General features: G+C 50.9%; 3 protein-coding genes across 3 annotated transcripts; 1 reads left to right on the top strand and 2 right to left on the bottom strand.

The window, feature by feature from the left end:
• On the bottom strand, window positions 5,235–7,793 carry LOC110429646. The gene is made up of 2 exons (XM_021445903.1): window positions 5,988–7,793; window positions 5,235–5,825 (listed from the first exon to the last, which is right to left on the bottom strand). The coding sequence occupies exons 1-2, from the start codon at window positions 6,954–6,956 to the stop codon at window positions 5,343–5,345; spliced, it is 1,452 nt and encodes a 483-aa protein (XP_021301578.1). The 5' UTR covers window positions 6,957–7,793; the 3' UTR covers window positions 5,235–5,342.
• Window positions 8,529–9,482, top strand: LOC8068858. Its single transcript, XM_002442295.2, has one exon. The coding sequence runs from the start codon at window positions 8,876–8,878 to the stop codon at window positions 9,230–9,232; it is 357 nt and encodes a 118-aa protein (XP_002442340.1). The 5' UTR covers window positions 8,529–8,875; the 3' UTR covers window positions 9,233–9,482.
• LOC8068088 (wall-associated receptor kinase 4) lies at window positions 9,736–13,659 on the bottom strand. The gene is made up of 3 exons (XM_002443333.2): window positions 12,688–13,659; window positions 11,894–12,046; window positions 9,736–11,026 (listed from the first exon to the last, which is right to left on the bottom strand). The coding sequence occupies exons 1-3, from the start codon at window positions 13,643–13,645 to the stop codon at window positions 9,861–9,863; spliced, it is 2,277 nt and encodes a 758-aa protein (XP_002443378.1). The 5' UTR covers window positions 13,646–13,659; the 3' UTR covers window positions 9,736–9,860.

The following is a 16,290-nucleotide window of genomic DNA, read 5'->3' on the forward strand; positions in this document are numbered from 1 at the left end:
TGGAACCCTAGCTTCACTAGTGAGGCGATTTTTATTATGCAGCACCCAGGATTTGAACCCTGGGTGTGTGGCTTCTCAGCTGGAAGTTAGACGAATTGTGATGTTGTACTTATTTCAAAAACAAATATTTGTTAGTTCTCTTCTCTTTTTTACAATTCAGATATTGTTTTAGTTGATTAATGTGAAACAATACGCTAGAAACAAATGTTTGTTTCCTTGTGATTAATGAGCTAGCACTTTCTTTTTCGTTTGTTTCAGATGTGAATTGAGTTAGCATCATGTTGTGACGCTGTACCTGTACTCCAAATCAAAATAGATATTCGTTTTATTTAATAATATGTCTCATGCATCCCTTAGCTCTTCGATCTCTTACACTTCATAAGAATATTTACATATTTACCCTCATTACGTGGTGACTGGTATAAGGCAAATTTTGCTGCAGCACATCGTCAAAAACCTTAATATGTTGATAGACACAACAACGAGTGGCATTTGTCCAATACCATTTTAAATTTAAGGTTCTTTGCCGTAACACACCATAAACAATATTTTATTCATTTTATAGATTTAACGAGAGAAAGTATAAGAGAAATGACTTTGCTGCCTTCGTCTTCAACCTTCAGTTCTGCACCAAATTTTGTCATAACACATTGTCCATGCCTTGTCTTCTCTGGCCCGGCGTGACGGCGGTGGACCTCAGCTGTCGCATGCACGACGGCCCGGGAGGCCGCGCCGCCAGCGCACAAGGCACGGGAGGCCACACCACCCCTGCACGACGGCCCAAGAGGCTGCGCCGCCGCTGGCCGTGCCGTCACTGCACAAGGAGGCTGCGGACGCCGTGCTGCCACTGCACGAAGAGGCCACAGACACTGCACCACCGCTGCGCGAGGAATCCGCCACGAACGCCGCGCCGCCGCCGCCCGATGCCGGGGAGGTTGCGCCGCCAGCCGCCACCACACGAGGCTATAGGGAGGCCGCTCCGTCGCTGCAGGAATCCACAAACGCTACGCCGCCACCTGATGACGGGAAGGTCATGGTGCTGCTGCTGCGCGAGGTGGAATGGCCACGGAGGCTGCGCCGCCGCTGCGCAAGGAGGCCGCGTGCGGAGGAAGCGTGCCGGCTGATCGGAGCAAGCATGCTGGCTGATCGGAGCAAGGAGGCCATGATCTCGTTCACGCCAACTGATTGGAGCAAGCAAGGAGCAAATCAGTGCAAGCAAGCGTGCTTGCTGTGCATGGTGCGCGTCGAAGAAGGTCTTGTTTTTTTTTTTTAAACGAACCGGCGGGAGAGCTGCCTGCTATATTAAAAAGAGGAGAGTACCAGGCAAAATACAAACACGAAAAAAAAACAGCACCCGCAGAGGGTGAAAGGAGAAAAATATACACAGGAGTGCCAATCAAAACTGTAGACGGTGGTGATTCACGAAATCGTCCAGGTGCTTTGCTCCTGCCATGATCCACACTCTCACCTCCTCCTTAATCTTTTGGAGAACCCCAAAGTTTGTGGACTCCGCTCGTTGGAAAATTCTAGCATTTCTTTCCTTCCAAATTTCCCAACAAATTAGGATGATAATCGACCGGAGGCCTCTCTTGTTTACACTAGGCACGTCTGATGTGGCTGTCCACCACCTCTCTAGGGTGTCGCTATGAGGTCAGGCATTTGGCTGTAATTCATGGTTTGCTGTCCAAACGGCGATTTCACTCCACAGATGTTTCGTGAACCTACAATCTTTGAAAAGGTGCAAGCCCGTTTCTGCATGTAGTCTACATAGAGGGCAGATCCTTTGGTTTGGCCAATTTCGTGCTTGTAATCTGTCAGCAGTCCAAATTCGGTTTTGTATGGCAAGCCAACTGAAGAATTTGCATTTAGGCGGCGCCCATGCCTTCCAAATAATAGTTTCAAAATTATTGCGGGTTGTGCCTATAAACTGGGCGTGGTAGGCTGACGAAGCAGAGTAGTCACCATTTTTTTGGAATTTCCATGTGAGGGTATCTGGCGTCCCTGTTCTCAACGTGATGCGCCTGGCCTCTTGCCACAGATGCATGTACTCAACAAAGTGCTGGGCAGAAAAGCTTGGATGTTGTAGGCTGATGTCATGTATCCAGTTGTTGTCAAGTAGAGCTTGATGCAGCGTTCTGTTTTTTTTCCTGGAAATAGAGTAAAGATGTGGCACTACATCACAGGGGCGCTGGCCATTTAGCCATGCACTCTTCCAGAAAGACGCTCGTTCTCCATTTCCAATTGTGAGCGTTGTTGAAGCCGCAAAGAGGAGCTTGTCTACTTTGTTGCACGGCGTTTCTTGTCCATCCCAAGGTCTGTCAGTGTCTGCGAACCAGCCCCTCCACAGCCATCGCATTCTGAGGGCCCTCGCAAACTTCCCAAGATGGAGGATGCCTAGGCCTCCCGAATATTTGGGTCTTGCTGATCGAGGCCAGTTTACCTTACACTTTCCTCCAGTCAGCGCCTCGGATCCCGCCCAGAGGAACTTCTTCCTTTGTCGATCTATGTCCTTGAGTGTTTCCTTTGGGGCACGCAAAGATGTGAGGAAGTACACTGCTTGTGATGTAAGGACTGCCTTAACCAAGGTCAAGCGGCCTGCGGGGTTGATTTGACGCCCATTCCAGAGGTTGAGCTTGCTAAGTGCTTTGTCCACCAACGGCTGGAAATCCACTCGCTTAAGGCGTTTCACCGTCAGCGGCAATCCAAGATATTTGATTGGGAAGCAAGAGATCGCCGTAGGAGAGCCAGCCAGAATGTTGTTCAGGTTCAATCCTTCGCATCGGATCGGGATAATTGTTGATTTCTGAAAATTTGTTTTTAATCCTGAAGCCTCGCCAAAGCACGTGAGGAGATCAGCCAATGCTAGCATGTCCTTCCTTGTTGGCTTCATGAAGATTGCTGTATCATCGGCATACATCGACACCCTTAGCTGTGTTGTTCTTCCCCTTAGCCTAGAGAGATACCCCTTTTCTGTTGCTAGATGGAGCAATTTTTGTAGAGGCTCCATTGCTATGACGAATAGCAAAGGCGATAGGGGATCTCCTTGCCGTAGCCCTCTACCATGCTTGATCGGTGCATTTGGAATGCCATTCAGCAGCACCCTCGTGGAGGAAGTGAATAGGAGCGCCGCAATCCAATCTCGCCATCGAGCAGGGAAACCTAATTTCTTTAGCAGATTCAATAGATATTCCCATCTCACTGAGTCAAACGCCTTTGTAATGTCAAGCTTGATGAATAGAGTTGGAAGTTTGGAGTTGTGGTATCTTTTTGCTGCATTTCGGACCGACATGAAGTTATCATGTATGCTTCTTCTTTTGATGAAAGCACTTTGCGCTGTGGATATGATGGAGCTCATGTGTGGTGCTAGTCGTAACGCCAACAGCTTGGCAATAATTTTGGTGAAGGAATGAATCAAGCTAATAGGCCGGAAATCAGTAATGGACTCAACACCATCTTTTTTCGGAATTAGAACCACATTGGCTGAGTTTAAGATGTCTAGGTTGCCTGTCCGCAGCGAGTAGAACACATTTGCAGCCCTGACAACATCCGCCTTAATAATATCCCAGCAGGATTTGAAGAAGATTCCTGTGAATCCATCAGGTCCTGGAGCTTTATCTGACGGCATTTGGTGAATAACGTTTTTTATTTCCTCCTCAGAAAAGGGCACCTCAAGCTCGCTGAGATCATGTGTCGGTAGTTGCAGCACCTCCCAGTTAATGTCAAGCTGCTGCTGAGGTGGATGTTTCATGAAGTCTAGGAAATGCTCCTGTATCACCCGAGCTTTATCATCATGGTTTATTGCCCAACCATTGCCGTTTCTCAACTGTTGGATATGGTTTTTTCTTCTTCTTGCAGTAACTTTTCGGTGGAAGAATTTCGTGTTGGCATCTCCCAATCTGATGGTCGTTAGTCTAGATGCTTGTCTGCACCTCGCTCGCTCGATCACAGCTAGGCCGAGTACTCTTTTCTTTAGTTTTGCTCGTAGAAGCTCCTCAGCAGGCGTCAATTCTCTATTTTCTTGGGCAATATCAAGCCTTAGGATCACCTCTTGCGCCATGAAGAAGAGATTTTTTGCGTCCGAAACAATTTCCTTGCTCCATATTTTCAACTTTTGTGCAGTAAAGTGAAACTTGTGGTACAGGACGTGGAACGGCTCGTAGTGAGTGGTTGGAGTGTCCCAGGCACGCTTGACTACTTCTTTGAACCCAGGAAGTTTGGCCCAATAATTTTCAAATTTGAACGTGTTTGGCCTTCTAGGGCCCGACTGATTTGATAGCATCAGTGGACAATGATCTGAGAGTGAAGTCGGCAGCGCATTTAGAACGTGGTTATTGAAAGTAGCATCCCACTCTGCGTTACAAAAGAAACGGTCAAGTTTAGCCATTTTGGGTTGTCGTCGCTCATTGCTCCACGTGAACTTCCGGTTTTGCAAGGTGATCTCAGAGAGGTCACAATCATCTAGCGCTTCGCGGAAATGTCGCATGAGACGCAGGCTCAAGTTCCTGTTACTCTTGTCTGCTGCTTTATAAATGAGATTGAAGTCGCCCACGATTAGCCATCTCACCCCTGTGCTGGCTTCAAATCTTTAATTTCGTTTAGGAAGCGTAGTTTGTCCGCACGATGTGATGGTCCGTACACCACCGTAAGCCTGAAGGAGACGTTTGTGTCTTTTAGGTGGACGCTTGCCGTGATATGAAACTCTCCAACAACAATGCCGGAGCAGCTTATTCGACATTCATTCCAGAGGATGAGGATGCCTCCTCTCGTTTGAGAAGGCCCCGAGGCCGGCTTGTATGCAAACTCTCGCATTCGATACCCACCCAGGTACGCGGCGTCAAATTGGCAAATTTGATGCAGTTTAGTTTCTTGCAAACAAGCAATGCTGCACGAAGTTGCAGCTAAAATTTGGTGGACGGTGTCTCGTCTAGCCTGCTGATTTAAGCCATGGACGTTCCAGGATAAGAGGTCTAAGTTTTGTGCACACATTGTTTAATGGCAAGCTCAAAGTCATGCTGCTTCTTGGTCACGGATGGTAGCAGCACACAGTCTGATAGATGGTGGCCTGGATCAAGGCACAGCAGCAGCACATAAGAACGGCAGACAGGCACTGACCACAGTAGAAGGAAGCCAAGTAACAGCACACACACATCTCTAGATGCAAACGTGATGAAAGCTGATAACCAGCGAATACACATTCTGCAACCAAACTCGAGTAGCTCTGGTAGTTCTGAAATAACACAAAAGCTGTCTGCAGGCACACACTGATGCAGATACAAATTCTGGGCAAGAGTTGCTTGATTCATAGGAAAACAAGTAGCGCAAAATAGATGTCCCCAAAGACCTTAAGCTGCAGCGATCGCCACGACCGCATCCTGGAGTTCTTCAACCCCCTCGCCTACCATGCGAAGCAGCGCCTCCTCAGCTTCACACGCATCCTCCGTGCCGATGTTGAATATCTCCGTCAAGGCGGCGATGACGTCCTGCGGTAGTGGCCCCTTGAACATGGCAATGTACTCCTGCAAAGCGGTTTCCACAGGTTCGAGCTCATCATGTATGAAACCAAGTTTCCTGCAGAGATTGCGCTGGGCACGTTGCATTTGGGTCATAGGACGGGCAGCTGCGAGGCGGGCGCTGCGGCGTACCGATGACATGTCGAAGGTGCGCTGGCGGCGGTTGCGGCGCGTCGAAGCCGCTGGAGGATTCAGAGCAGCTGGAGGCGTCACTGCACTCGTAGGCTGCTGAAGCACCGGCTCCAGCGGCTTGCTGAAGAGGCCTGCGACTCCGATGGCCTGTTGCTGACTACTTGCTGGTTCTCCACCGTGCGCCTGTGTAGCAATATCATTGGCAACAGTGTCATGCAAGGCAGTGGCTTCTCTGGGACCACACGGCCCACACATGACCGCAGGAGAGTGTGATTGCATATTGAAATCAAGATTTGCATGATGCTCAGAGTCGCAGAGATGCACTGAGGAGGTTGGTTGTAGAACCTGGACTGTGGGAACTAGCTTGGCAGCTAGCTCCATACGCGCCAAAGCTTCTTCAACCTCAGCTATGGACTTGTCTTCCATTGTTGTTGAAGCTGGTAGCGCGTTGAGGATGCGGTCGAAGACGCTGCGTGCTGGAACTGTGGCTTGGGGCTGGCGCTTGGACCAGGCTTCATTCACCGCTGCCTGTGCCGCCAGAGGCAGCAGCCCCAGCCCCTCCGCTAATGCACACGCTTTGTCGATGTAGTCGTGCATAAGCGCTCGTAGGGACGAAGCCATTTTCTGGTTGCCATGGCCAGCAGTCCAGTCCGGGATGCGCTGCACAGCATCCTGAATGGCGAATGCTTGAGTTTTGAAGAGGCGCTGCAGGTCTGTCTCCTTAGTGACCTGCAAAGTGCTCACCTGAGGAAGCTCTGTAGGCAACTTTAACGGAGCCTGAGTATCGTGGTCGGCAGTCCGTTGTTGCCCGCCATATCTGTTGCCATGGCCCCAGACGCGGCGCTGAGGGGAGCGATCTCGCTCACGCTCGCGGTAGGGGCCATCCTTGGTGCGTTCACCCCAGGCATGCCTACCAGGGGCTTCTCTCCCGCGGCGACCATAGCTGTCGTCGTTGTCGTCGTCGTGATGCTTGCGGTGGCCCCTGTAGAAGTCTGGGTGGTCGTTGTTGTACCTCCCTTTTGGCCCCTTGGAGGGCCTGTCCTCAAGCCGCCGGCCACGCTGGTCCACTTTGTCGGAAGGACCATGGCGCCTAGGCGGAGGTGGGTGGTGCGGAAACTCCTCGAACGCACGGGCTGGTACCTGTTCTCCATCAACAACTCCCAAATGCCAGTTAGGGAGACATCTTATACCTGGGGAGATGTTGCCTTTGTCGTCGATGGTGGAGGCAGTGTAGTCGTGGATCTCCTCCAGGTGGACGATGACGCAGTGCCTTGTGCCTTGCTGCCAGCGCTCTGGTGGTGTTTCAGTCACCATGATCGAAGTGAGCTTGGCATTTTTGGCACGGTTGGTGAAGGTGAGCCAGACCTTTTTGGGGATGAGGCACGGGTTTGCTGTCCAAGCCCAGAGATCAATGGTCTTCGTCGCAGCTGGCTGCAGAAGGTCAGTTTCAATGTCCTCCAGAGCGCAGCGTCTCCCGATGATGCGCTCGACGATGTCATCCTCCCAGGCGTGCCTCGGCACACCGTCGAGGCAGAGCTTGACGCGGAAGAGGAGCGACACGCCCAGGCAGTTGGCCAGGCTACGCCACTTGATGAAGTGGATGTCGATGCCGTGCCGCTTAGCATAGCCCTACTTGAGGGCCTGCGCGCAGTGGTGGCGGTGCTGGAACTTGATGAGGAACGCTTGCGGGTGGTGACTGGTGACGGTGACTTCGCCGTGCCTGAGGTGGAACTCAGCACGGATGGCCGCCTCCACCTCCTTCGGCCCGGTGTTGGGTGGCCCACTCATGGCCCAGGAGACAGCCGCCGTCTCCTCCCACTCCCTCCTGCTTGCCTCCGTGGCATAGGAGGTTGGGATGAGGCATTCGTCCTCATCAGCCTCGTCGCCGGGTCGCCGAGCATCGCCATGGCAACAGCACCTGAACACGGCGGCGGTGGCGGGAGGTCCTCCTTGCGGGTGAGCCCCGCAGTAGGCTGCTTGAGTGCCGCAATCGGCCGTTTGCAGTCCCGCTCCCGGTGACCGCGTCCTAGGCAGCGGAAGCACCGGACAGGATGGCGGCAGGAAGCAGCACGGTGGTCAGTCGCAAGGCACACGAAGCACTTCCCCTCGGTTTTGAGACGAAAAATGTGGAGCGCAGCAGAGGACTCTGTTTGGCTTCGAGGAAGACGCGGCGCACGAATTGAATGCCTATAGCGCGGGGAGGCTTCAGGAGCTGTCTCCAGGCGCATTTTTCGCCACCAATGCTTCACCTTGGCTGCAAACCAACCCGGTTCAGGCGAATTGAAGGCATTTGCCGAAGGAGCTGCAGACTGCAGATGCAGCGCCGCGCGGCGAAGTGACGGGTCTTCATGGCGTCTTCCGTCGACACGGCGTCGTCCGTCCTTGCCGCGACTGGAGGGGGGGGCAGCCTGGCGCTCTCGGGAAGCGCCCTCCGGACGGTGACGGGACGGGCCGGCACGCGTACATTTGGCCGAAATTCATCATGCTGACCAAATCGATAGTGACGGTGTGTTATGGCAAATATTAGTGATGGGATGGAGGTTGGAAATGAGGGCAAATAAGATATTTTCTCAACCTTCTCTCCCTTGAAATACGAGAAATTAATAAAATAATCGGTGCGGTGTGTTGTAGCAAAGAACTATAAATTTATAATGGTACCTAGCATATTCCACCATTTACAGTGTGCATTGGTCAATATAGTTTTTTCTAATATCTCCGAGCAAAATTTGCCGAATACTACAGTCGAGTAATTAGTTTTTGTATTCCTAACCCCATGTAGCAGGCTGCTGCACGGGAGGACGCCACTCGCGCATTATGTCGTGAACTCTGTCTCCTCCTTATTTATATAATGCCGGGTGACCGGATCTTTTTTTTTTTAATGCTCTACCCGCAAGAGAAGGGCACAAGGCCACAGCCCACAGGTCACCCTCGTGCCCCCAACCAACCTCCCAAGAAATTCAACGGGGCAGCATCAGCCCGGGTTCACAAACCACAAAACTTCCCGCCTTAGCTCACCTAATACTCGCTTCGCTCGGTGCCCCTCCACGTACTCCACTCCACCTCCACCTCCACCTCCAAACGACGCGCGCGCGCACCCACTTCACCTCCGCCTCCGTTCTCTCCACTCCACAGTCCACACCACAGCCATATAACCGCACCCGCGCACCGCCGGCTAGCTAGGCGGATCGACCGAACAGCAAGGCGCCGCGAGAGGCGAAACGGCGGCGGCGACGATGCACCCGCTGGTGGAGGCGCTCGTGGGGGAGCGGCAGCACTGGGCGCCGGCGCTGCGGCACGCGGCGGCATGGGCGGGGGCGCTCGCGCTCGCCGTGTCCGTCGCGTCGTTCGCGCCGGAGGCGGCCTTCGTGTGGGCGCTCGCGGGAGGCGGCGGTCCCAGGGCGGCGTGCGCGGCCGGGGCGGTGCGCGTGCCGCTGGACGGCGGAGGGGACCACGTCTGCGTGCCGGCGCGGATGGCCGGGCGCTCCGGTATCGACCTGCTCGTGCCGCCGGCGTTCGCGGGGCTCGCTGTCGGCGCCTCCGCCTGCTTCGTCAGGGCGCTCGCCATCGGCCGCCGCCATGACGAGTACTAGACGGACGACGCGTCGTCCTTTTGGATTGGAGGCAGGCATGGTACCGATCGATCGAGTACTAGCGGCTTCCTGTTTGTCAAGTGTACCGTGTATAATGAGCTTGAGCTTATCTGCTTTTTCAGCTATAGTTTTTCAGACAAGCGAAAGTATAAAACACGTACAACATATATGTCTGTTTTTATCTTTTCCTAGAACAATGTAACTTGTACACAACATGACCGGATACAGTATGAATTCTAAAAGATTTGCACGTCTTTATATTAAAATAAAGAAAATATTTAATACATTACGCTTTAGCGGCATCTTAGAGGTTAGAAGAGTAGTATATGGACGTTCGGATCATTCCTAGTGTACAGTATGAATTACAGCGGATCAGTTCAATTTCTTGTGTCATAATCAGTCTCATAACCAGCACATGCATATATGCATGTTTCATTTGTTGTCGTCAAACCTGTATTCCTACACAGCACTGCAAGTAACAAAGTAGCTCATCGGCCATCTCACTTTGAGTACTAGTGCAAATTAAAGTTTGGTGACCTACTAAACTACTCCTATAGTAGTATAGTACGTCCTATACACGTACATACTCCACCTCCACGTTTCTATTAAACAGCTTCACCTATCATCACTAATTAACAAGAACAGCAACTTCGCCGAAACATCTCTGCCGCCACAGCTTCCTCACCCTATCAAGCTCCTCGGCGACCTCGCGCATGGGGGGCCTTATCTCGCCGGACATCTCGAGGCACCGTTTCGCGAGCGCCGCGACCATCCCGAGCACCTCGCCGCCGACCTCGTCCCTGATCCCGGCGTCGAGGAGCGCGTCGAGCCTGCCGTTCCTCAGCGAGGACAGGAAGTGCGCCACGAGGCTGCGCTCCTCCTCCACGGGCGCCGCCAGCGCCAGCGCCTTCCTGCGCGTGAGCAGCTCCAGGAGCACGACGCCGAAGCTGTACACGTCGCTCCGGTCCGTCAGCCGGCACGTCTGCAAGTACTCCGGGTCCAGGTACCCGCACGTGCCCTGGACCAGCGTCACCAGGTGGTGGTGCGCCTGCGCCTCGTCGTCGGACGACGACGGCGGCGGCGGCGCGAGCGCCGACGCGCCGAAGTCCGACACCTTGGCGTCGTAGTTGTCGTCCAGCAGGATGTTGGCGGACTTGACGTCGCCGTGGATGATCTTCGGCGGCGACGCCGTCGAGTGCAGGTACGCCAGCGCCTCCGCGGCCTCGTGCGCGATCTTGAGCCGGATCGCGAACGACGGCGGCGAGGCGCGGGTTGCACGGTCCTCGCCGCCCTGCCCGTGGAGGAGCTCGCAGAGGGTGCCGTTGGGGATGAACTCGTACACCAGCATGGGCACCGCCACCTCGAGGCAGCAGCCGTAGAGCTTGACGATGTTGCGGTGGCTCACCTGGGACAGGATGAGCACCTCCTTGCCGAGCTCCCGGCGCTGCCGCTCGTCGCCGGCGACCCGGCACCGCTTGATCGCCACGGCCCTGCCGTCCCTCAGGTCGCCGCGGTACACGGTTCCGTTGCCGCCCTTGCCCAGGACGTGCCGCTCGTCGAATCTGTCGGTCGCCTGCTCCAGCTCCTTCTCGGTGAAGAGCGTGAAGGAAGGCGAAGGCGTCTGCTGCCCCTGCAGCCGTGACGACGGCGACGACTGCTTCATCTCCTCGAAGAGGAGGAGACCGCCATGCTGCCGGAAGTATCTCTTCTTGATGGCGGCGAGCCGCTTCTTCTCTTGGACCGCGTAGGTGCAAGACAACACCACAGCTAGCACAACCACACCAATGCTGCTACCTGCAGTACGTGTGGCATGGTTAAAATATATATAGACACAAATGTTATTACACAACAGTACAACACAACTATGGGCATGTTTAATACACATGGCTATGGTTAGTTACTAGTTGGGGCTAAGGGTTAATTTAAATTAGCTATAAATGGCTAACAACTGGTTGAGTACTTAGCTAAAAATTAAGTAATCTGTTTAGACGCACTAGAGCTAATTCAGCTAACTAGCGATTAGCTCTGTATCCAAACAGGCCCTACACAAAGAAATTTCGGGATAAGCTATTCCTTAGGCTGAAAATGGGAGTTAATTTGTTCTGTCGATGAAATGAAGCATATATCTAAGGAATCAAAATAAACTCATGTGAGTGCATTATACATTGACGCTCGGATGTACTGAAACTTGTTACTCCCTCCATCCTAAATTACATGACGTTTAACATTTTTAACACCAAGCTTTACCATTCGTCTTATTAAAAAAATTATGCAAAATAACACTTATTTTGTTATGGCTTAGTTTATTAATAAAAGTTCTTCAAAAATGACTTAAATTTGACTATATTTACATAATTTGAATAAGACGAGTGGTTAAACTTGAGGTTAAAAAAGTCAAACGTCTTAGCTTGTTCGCTTATCTTATAAGTCGTACTTTTTCTGCCAACCAACTGTGTTTTTATCTTACAATAAAATAGTATTTTCAGCCATGGCTTTTTAGACAAGCGAACAGACATGGAGTTAGTACAATACAAAGAAATTTATTACATTTTGATCCATAGAATTTTCGTCAAAGACGTTTATATATGCATAGCGTGCTAGTGCCTAACTGTAATACACGAAGGGGTAGAGAAATGAAATGAAATGAAGATTATTGCTTACCGATCACAGGTAGGAGGTAATCTATCTCGCATCCACCACTACCATCAGCTTTTAATCGTCTACCACGATGGCATGAGCATCTGTAGCCTCCTTCGATGCTGTCACATTTAGCAGAGGCATGGCATGGTTTCTTCTCCTTGCACATATCAATATCTGCACACTCAGAATTGAATATTCATGTGACATGATGACATCTGGATCACGTTAACTTTCTGGATGCGCACAATATCTCAGGGAAGCCTAATTTAATTATGAACAGGCCACCAACTTATTTAGGCCTTGTTTAGTTCCTAAAAAAATTTGCAAAATTTTTCAGATTTCCCATCACATCGAATCTTTAGACGTATGCATGATGTATTAAATATAGACGAAAATAAAAACTAATTGCACAGTTTGGTCGGAATTGACGAGACGAATCTTTTGAATCTAGTTAGTCTATGATTGGACAATATTTGTCAAATACAAACGAAAGTGCTACAGTGTCGATTTTCCATAATTTTTTGGAACTAAACAAGGCCTTAGCAAAAATTTAATCAACGGGCATGAAGAGGAAATTGGATGGATTTATAGTTGGTGGCCTATTCAAACATATGAACTTCGAATAGGCCACCATATGATGTTGTTAATATTTGGTAAGTTTGTACTTTCATCGAAGGATGAATTTGTGGGTTTCTTTGAACTTTTAACTGTACTTTAATATTGAATTTTGCTAAAATCTACAAATAACAACAATGCAAATAAAAATAGAAACAACAACAACAACATGAGAGTGATATGGAAGAGGGAGAACTCACATTCGCAGCCATTGTTGCGGTAAGGGTTTCCTCGGTACCCAGTTTTGCACTTGCATAGATACCCTGCGCCGTTGGTGGAGTTGACACACTCGTGGTTGTCGCTGAGGCAGGCATAGGTCGCCTTGTCTTTCTGTGACACCACGCAACTCTTGTTGCCCACGGCCCAGTCGAGCACCAGCGGCAACCGCTTGCCGGCGGCGCCGGCGAGCTCCCTGTTAGTGACGTAGGACGTCCGGAACTTGAACTTCTCCTTCTCCACCAGAAACGCGTATCTGCACGGGCTGCCGCCGGCGCCGGAGCCGTCTGGTCTGTCCTCATCGTCGGCGACGAAGCTAGGGACGAATGACCTTATCCCCCGCTGGATCGTCGTCTGGCAACAGCCGTCCGTGCCGTCGCAGGAGGAGACGCCGCTGGCGGCGGCGGCGGCCGTCGACGACGGCCGCACAATACCGCGCGGGCACGAGGCGTTGCAGCCCACCACGTAGCGGTTGTCGACGCCGCGGTCCTGCGTGCCGATGTAGGCCAGCACGCCGCAGCCGACGACGGTGAGCACGTTCTCGGTGCCGGAGACGCGGAACGTCGCCGACTCGTACACCCAGCTGTCGTCGTCGACCGCGGACGGCGACGTGTTGGCGGCGTTGCGGCACCACGAGCTCACCCTGGTGTAGGCTCGCATCCTCCCGCCGGCCACGTCGATGTCGAGCACCTGCAGGCCGCCGTCCACCATGGGGATGGGCTTTGGGTGCAGCTTGCCGTCGGCGTCGCGGTTGCTGCAGGTGACGTTGAATGGCTCGTCGTGGCCGCCGCCGTCACCGGTCGCCGTCTCGAGGTAGCAGCCACGGCCGATGCCGAAGGGGTACGGGATCTTCACGCCGCCGCACTCCTCCGGGCATCTCACTGCGGCTGCCGCCGGCGAGAGCAGTGCGGCCATGAGCAGCGCAAGCAGTATTGCCGGCATCTCGCTCTTCAATACCGTGGTTAGGACCTATGCTAGTGGTAGGTCCGGTGTTTTGTCCTACGTGCTAGTGAGATATATAGATGCATGGCGGGAAAGGTTCTTACGCGCCACTACAAATAAAATGAAGGCAGTTTTTTTAATTTACATTGAAAAATATGTGTACACACATCTTAGTGCAGATTCGTATCGAGAACAATTCGAATTTTATGATCCATCATGTACTAAGAGTACATGTCCTTAAGAGCATAATTTATTCTCTCCAAATCTTATGTCTTATATTCTTATAATGCAAAATCCCACTACCTATCTCAACATGCAAACTCTCCAACTAGGCAATCTACTATCACACACAATTAGATTCCGTTTGGTTTGCCATGTTAAAGTTTACCGCCCGTCACATCGAATATTTGGACAGATGCATAGAGTATTAAATATAGACTATTTATAAAACTAAAAACACAGTTATAGAGTAATTTGAGAGACGAATCTTTTAACCTAATTAGTCCATTGAATACTAATTGTCAAATAAGACGAAACAGCTATAGTACTTGTTAAACTTTAACACTCCCAACCAACAGTGGCGGACCCAGGAATTAGGAGCAGGGTATGCCCATGGTAAACAAATTTTGGATGAACGACACAAAATGTTTAGATCTACTTAAATAAAAGTTAGATAAAAGATACATGTAGTTCAAATGCATTGCATATCTATAAATTTTATTTTGCAATTGAAAATAACCAACAAAGGAAAAAGGAAAGGGATTTGAGTTTTATTACCTCTGAGTCCAAGCAAAGGGGGCGTCATGGCCGACTGGCCGCGCGGCAGCGCGGGGACGCCCGATGCCGGGGAGCCGCTGAAGCGGCAGCGCAGGGACGCCGGCAACGCGAGCGTCCGCACAGGCCGCAGCGCCTGCCTGCGGGTCAGTGGCGAATCGCGAGCGGCGGCGCGCGGTGAAAGCGGCGGCGAGCGGTCGAGAGTCGCGGAAGCGCCTGCCTGCGCGTCAGTGCGCGGCTGCCCTACCCCTACGAACTAGGGCTGATGGTTTTGGGATTTTGTGGGAGTGGAGAAGTGAGTGGGAAGGTTAGATGAGTTATGGACCGTCTGGATTCGCATGGCTTATGGGGCTGCTTTTGAGTTAGAGGTGAATTGCTGAATAAAATGACCCAGAAACACAGAGAAACGTAGTTTTAACACCTTATGTATATTATACATGTATATATCTCAAGTACCTATTAAATTTTTTCCAAAATATAGGGTATGCCCGGGAATACCCGGGCACAACTGTAGGTCCGTCCATGCCAACCAAACACCAAAATCCACAGCTCATGCAATTGTAATATCCATATAAGCAAGTCACCCGTTTTTATGAACATGCAAGTTGTCCAACTAGACAATACACATTCTAACCTATTTATACTCTTTCTTCGTACCCGTGGCAAGACGTGTGGGATCCTCGTAGTAATATATATTGCCGTTCCATGCATGCATGATCCAGGCGAATTTGACTCATGTTGAAATTCCTCACTATATATATTGATTAGTTGGGTAAGCTAGCGATGATCGTTCTAGTACGTTAAGGAATGGGGTTTTGACGACAATAGTTAATTTCGCCATGTGCCAAGCGAGGTGGTGGGTTGTTAGGATGCGTCGCGTATGTATGTTCGTTGAAGGGGAAATCAGTTTCAAATCAAACTCATGATTGCATCCCACTGAAAGCTTCAAAAGCTAGCTGCCTTATACATGCATTGTAACAATGTTTCATACTTCTTTCCTGGCCAACTAAAGCTAAAACTAGATTGAGCAGCAAGCAATGGACCTGCCGACCATGATGGTGGAGGAAATATATATTGTTTTGTGGTACAAAGTTAATATAAACTATGCATTTTGTTTGAGGCACGGCGACACGAGGGCACTTAACTATGCAGCAGCAGATTTAAAAAGACTGGTCATTGTCGATTGTTCATACACACCTTGTGTGTCTGAATATTTCTCAGTGGGCATAAAGTGGATCGGAGCTCATGCTTGCGCTGTTATGTTTCTGTGCAACCAAACTAATAAAGTTGGCAAGTGGGTGCATGCTTGCATTGTTTATTCGTTTGGATGAGCCGGGATTAAGCTGGATATATATTGGGGCAGAAAATAAACCCCGTCAACTAGGGGGGCAAACCCATGCTAGGAAAAAATTAAACCCTACGTGAAGCGCCAAAATTGCATTTGGCGGGACCACCAAGGGTTGGATTAATGGATTCCCACTGCACCTAAATGATGAGCGTGGATCTCGTTTTGACTGATCTGCTCCACTCTATGTTCGGGAACGAACTTGCGCTCTTACAACCTTATTATGCCATTCCTCGATCTTCTTATTTATAATGTCATAAAATTCTCTTGCAAATTAAAAGCTCTATTCACTACAGGAAACAGGCAATTTGCCGGAAGGAAAATGCTTTGCCGGGAGCTTTTTATCGGGCATCCGGCAAATGATTTCTTTGCCGAAGGCCAGGGTCAGAGACTCCCGGCAAAGTATTACTCCCGGCAAAGAAGCCTTTGCCGGGGGCCAAGCTCCCGGCAAAGTCTAGCCGTCAGCAAAACAACCTTGTTTGCCGAAGGTCAACATCCGGCAAATCTAGGCCGTCGGCAAAGGTGG

Source organism: Sorghum bicolor, chromosome 8, assembly GCF_000003195.3.
Source record: "Sorghum bicolor cultivar BTx623 chromosome 8, Sorghum_bicolor_NCBIv3, whole genome shotgun sequence".
Lineage (NCBI taxonomy): Eukaryota > Viridiplantae > Streptophyta > Magnoliopsida > Poales > Poaceae > Sorghum > Sorghum bicolor.

Bases quoted from the DNA above. Each gene is read 5' to 3' on its own strand.
- LOC110429646 (XM_021445903.1), bottom strand. From the start codon at position 6,956: ATGGTGACTGAAACACCACCAGAGCGCTGGCAGCAAGGCACAAGGCAC. The intron at 5,826-5,987 runs GTTCTACAACCA...ATTGCTACACAG, and splicing joins AGCTAGTTCCCACAGTCCAG to GCGCACGGTGGAGAACCAGC.
- LOC8068858 (XM_002442295.2), top strand. From the start codon at position 8,876: ATGCACCCGCTGGTGGAGGCGCTCGTGGGGGAGCGGCAGCACTGGGCG.
- LOC8068088 (XM_002443333.2), bottom strand. From the start codon at position 13,645: ATGCCGGCAATACTGCTTGCGCTGCTCATGGCCGCACTGCTCTCGCCG. The intron at 12,047-12,687 runs GTGAGTTCTCCC...CTGAGTGTGCAG, and splicing joins CCGCAACAATGGCTGCGAAT to ATATTGATATGTGCAAGGAG. The intron at 11,027-11,893 runs GTAAGCAATAAT...CACGTACTGCAG, and splicing joins TTACCTCCTACCTGTGATCG to GTAGCAGCATTGGTGTGGTT.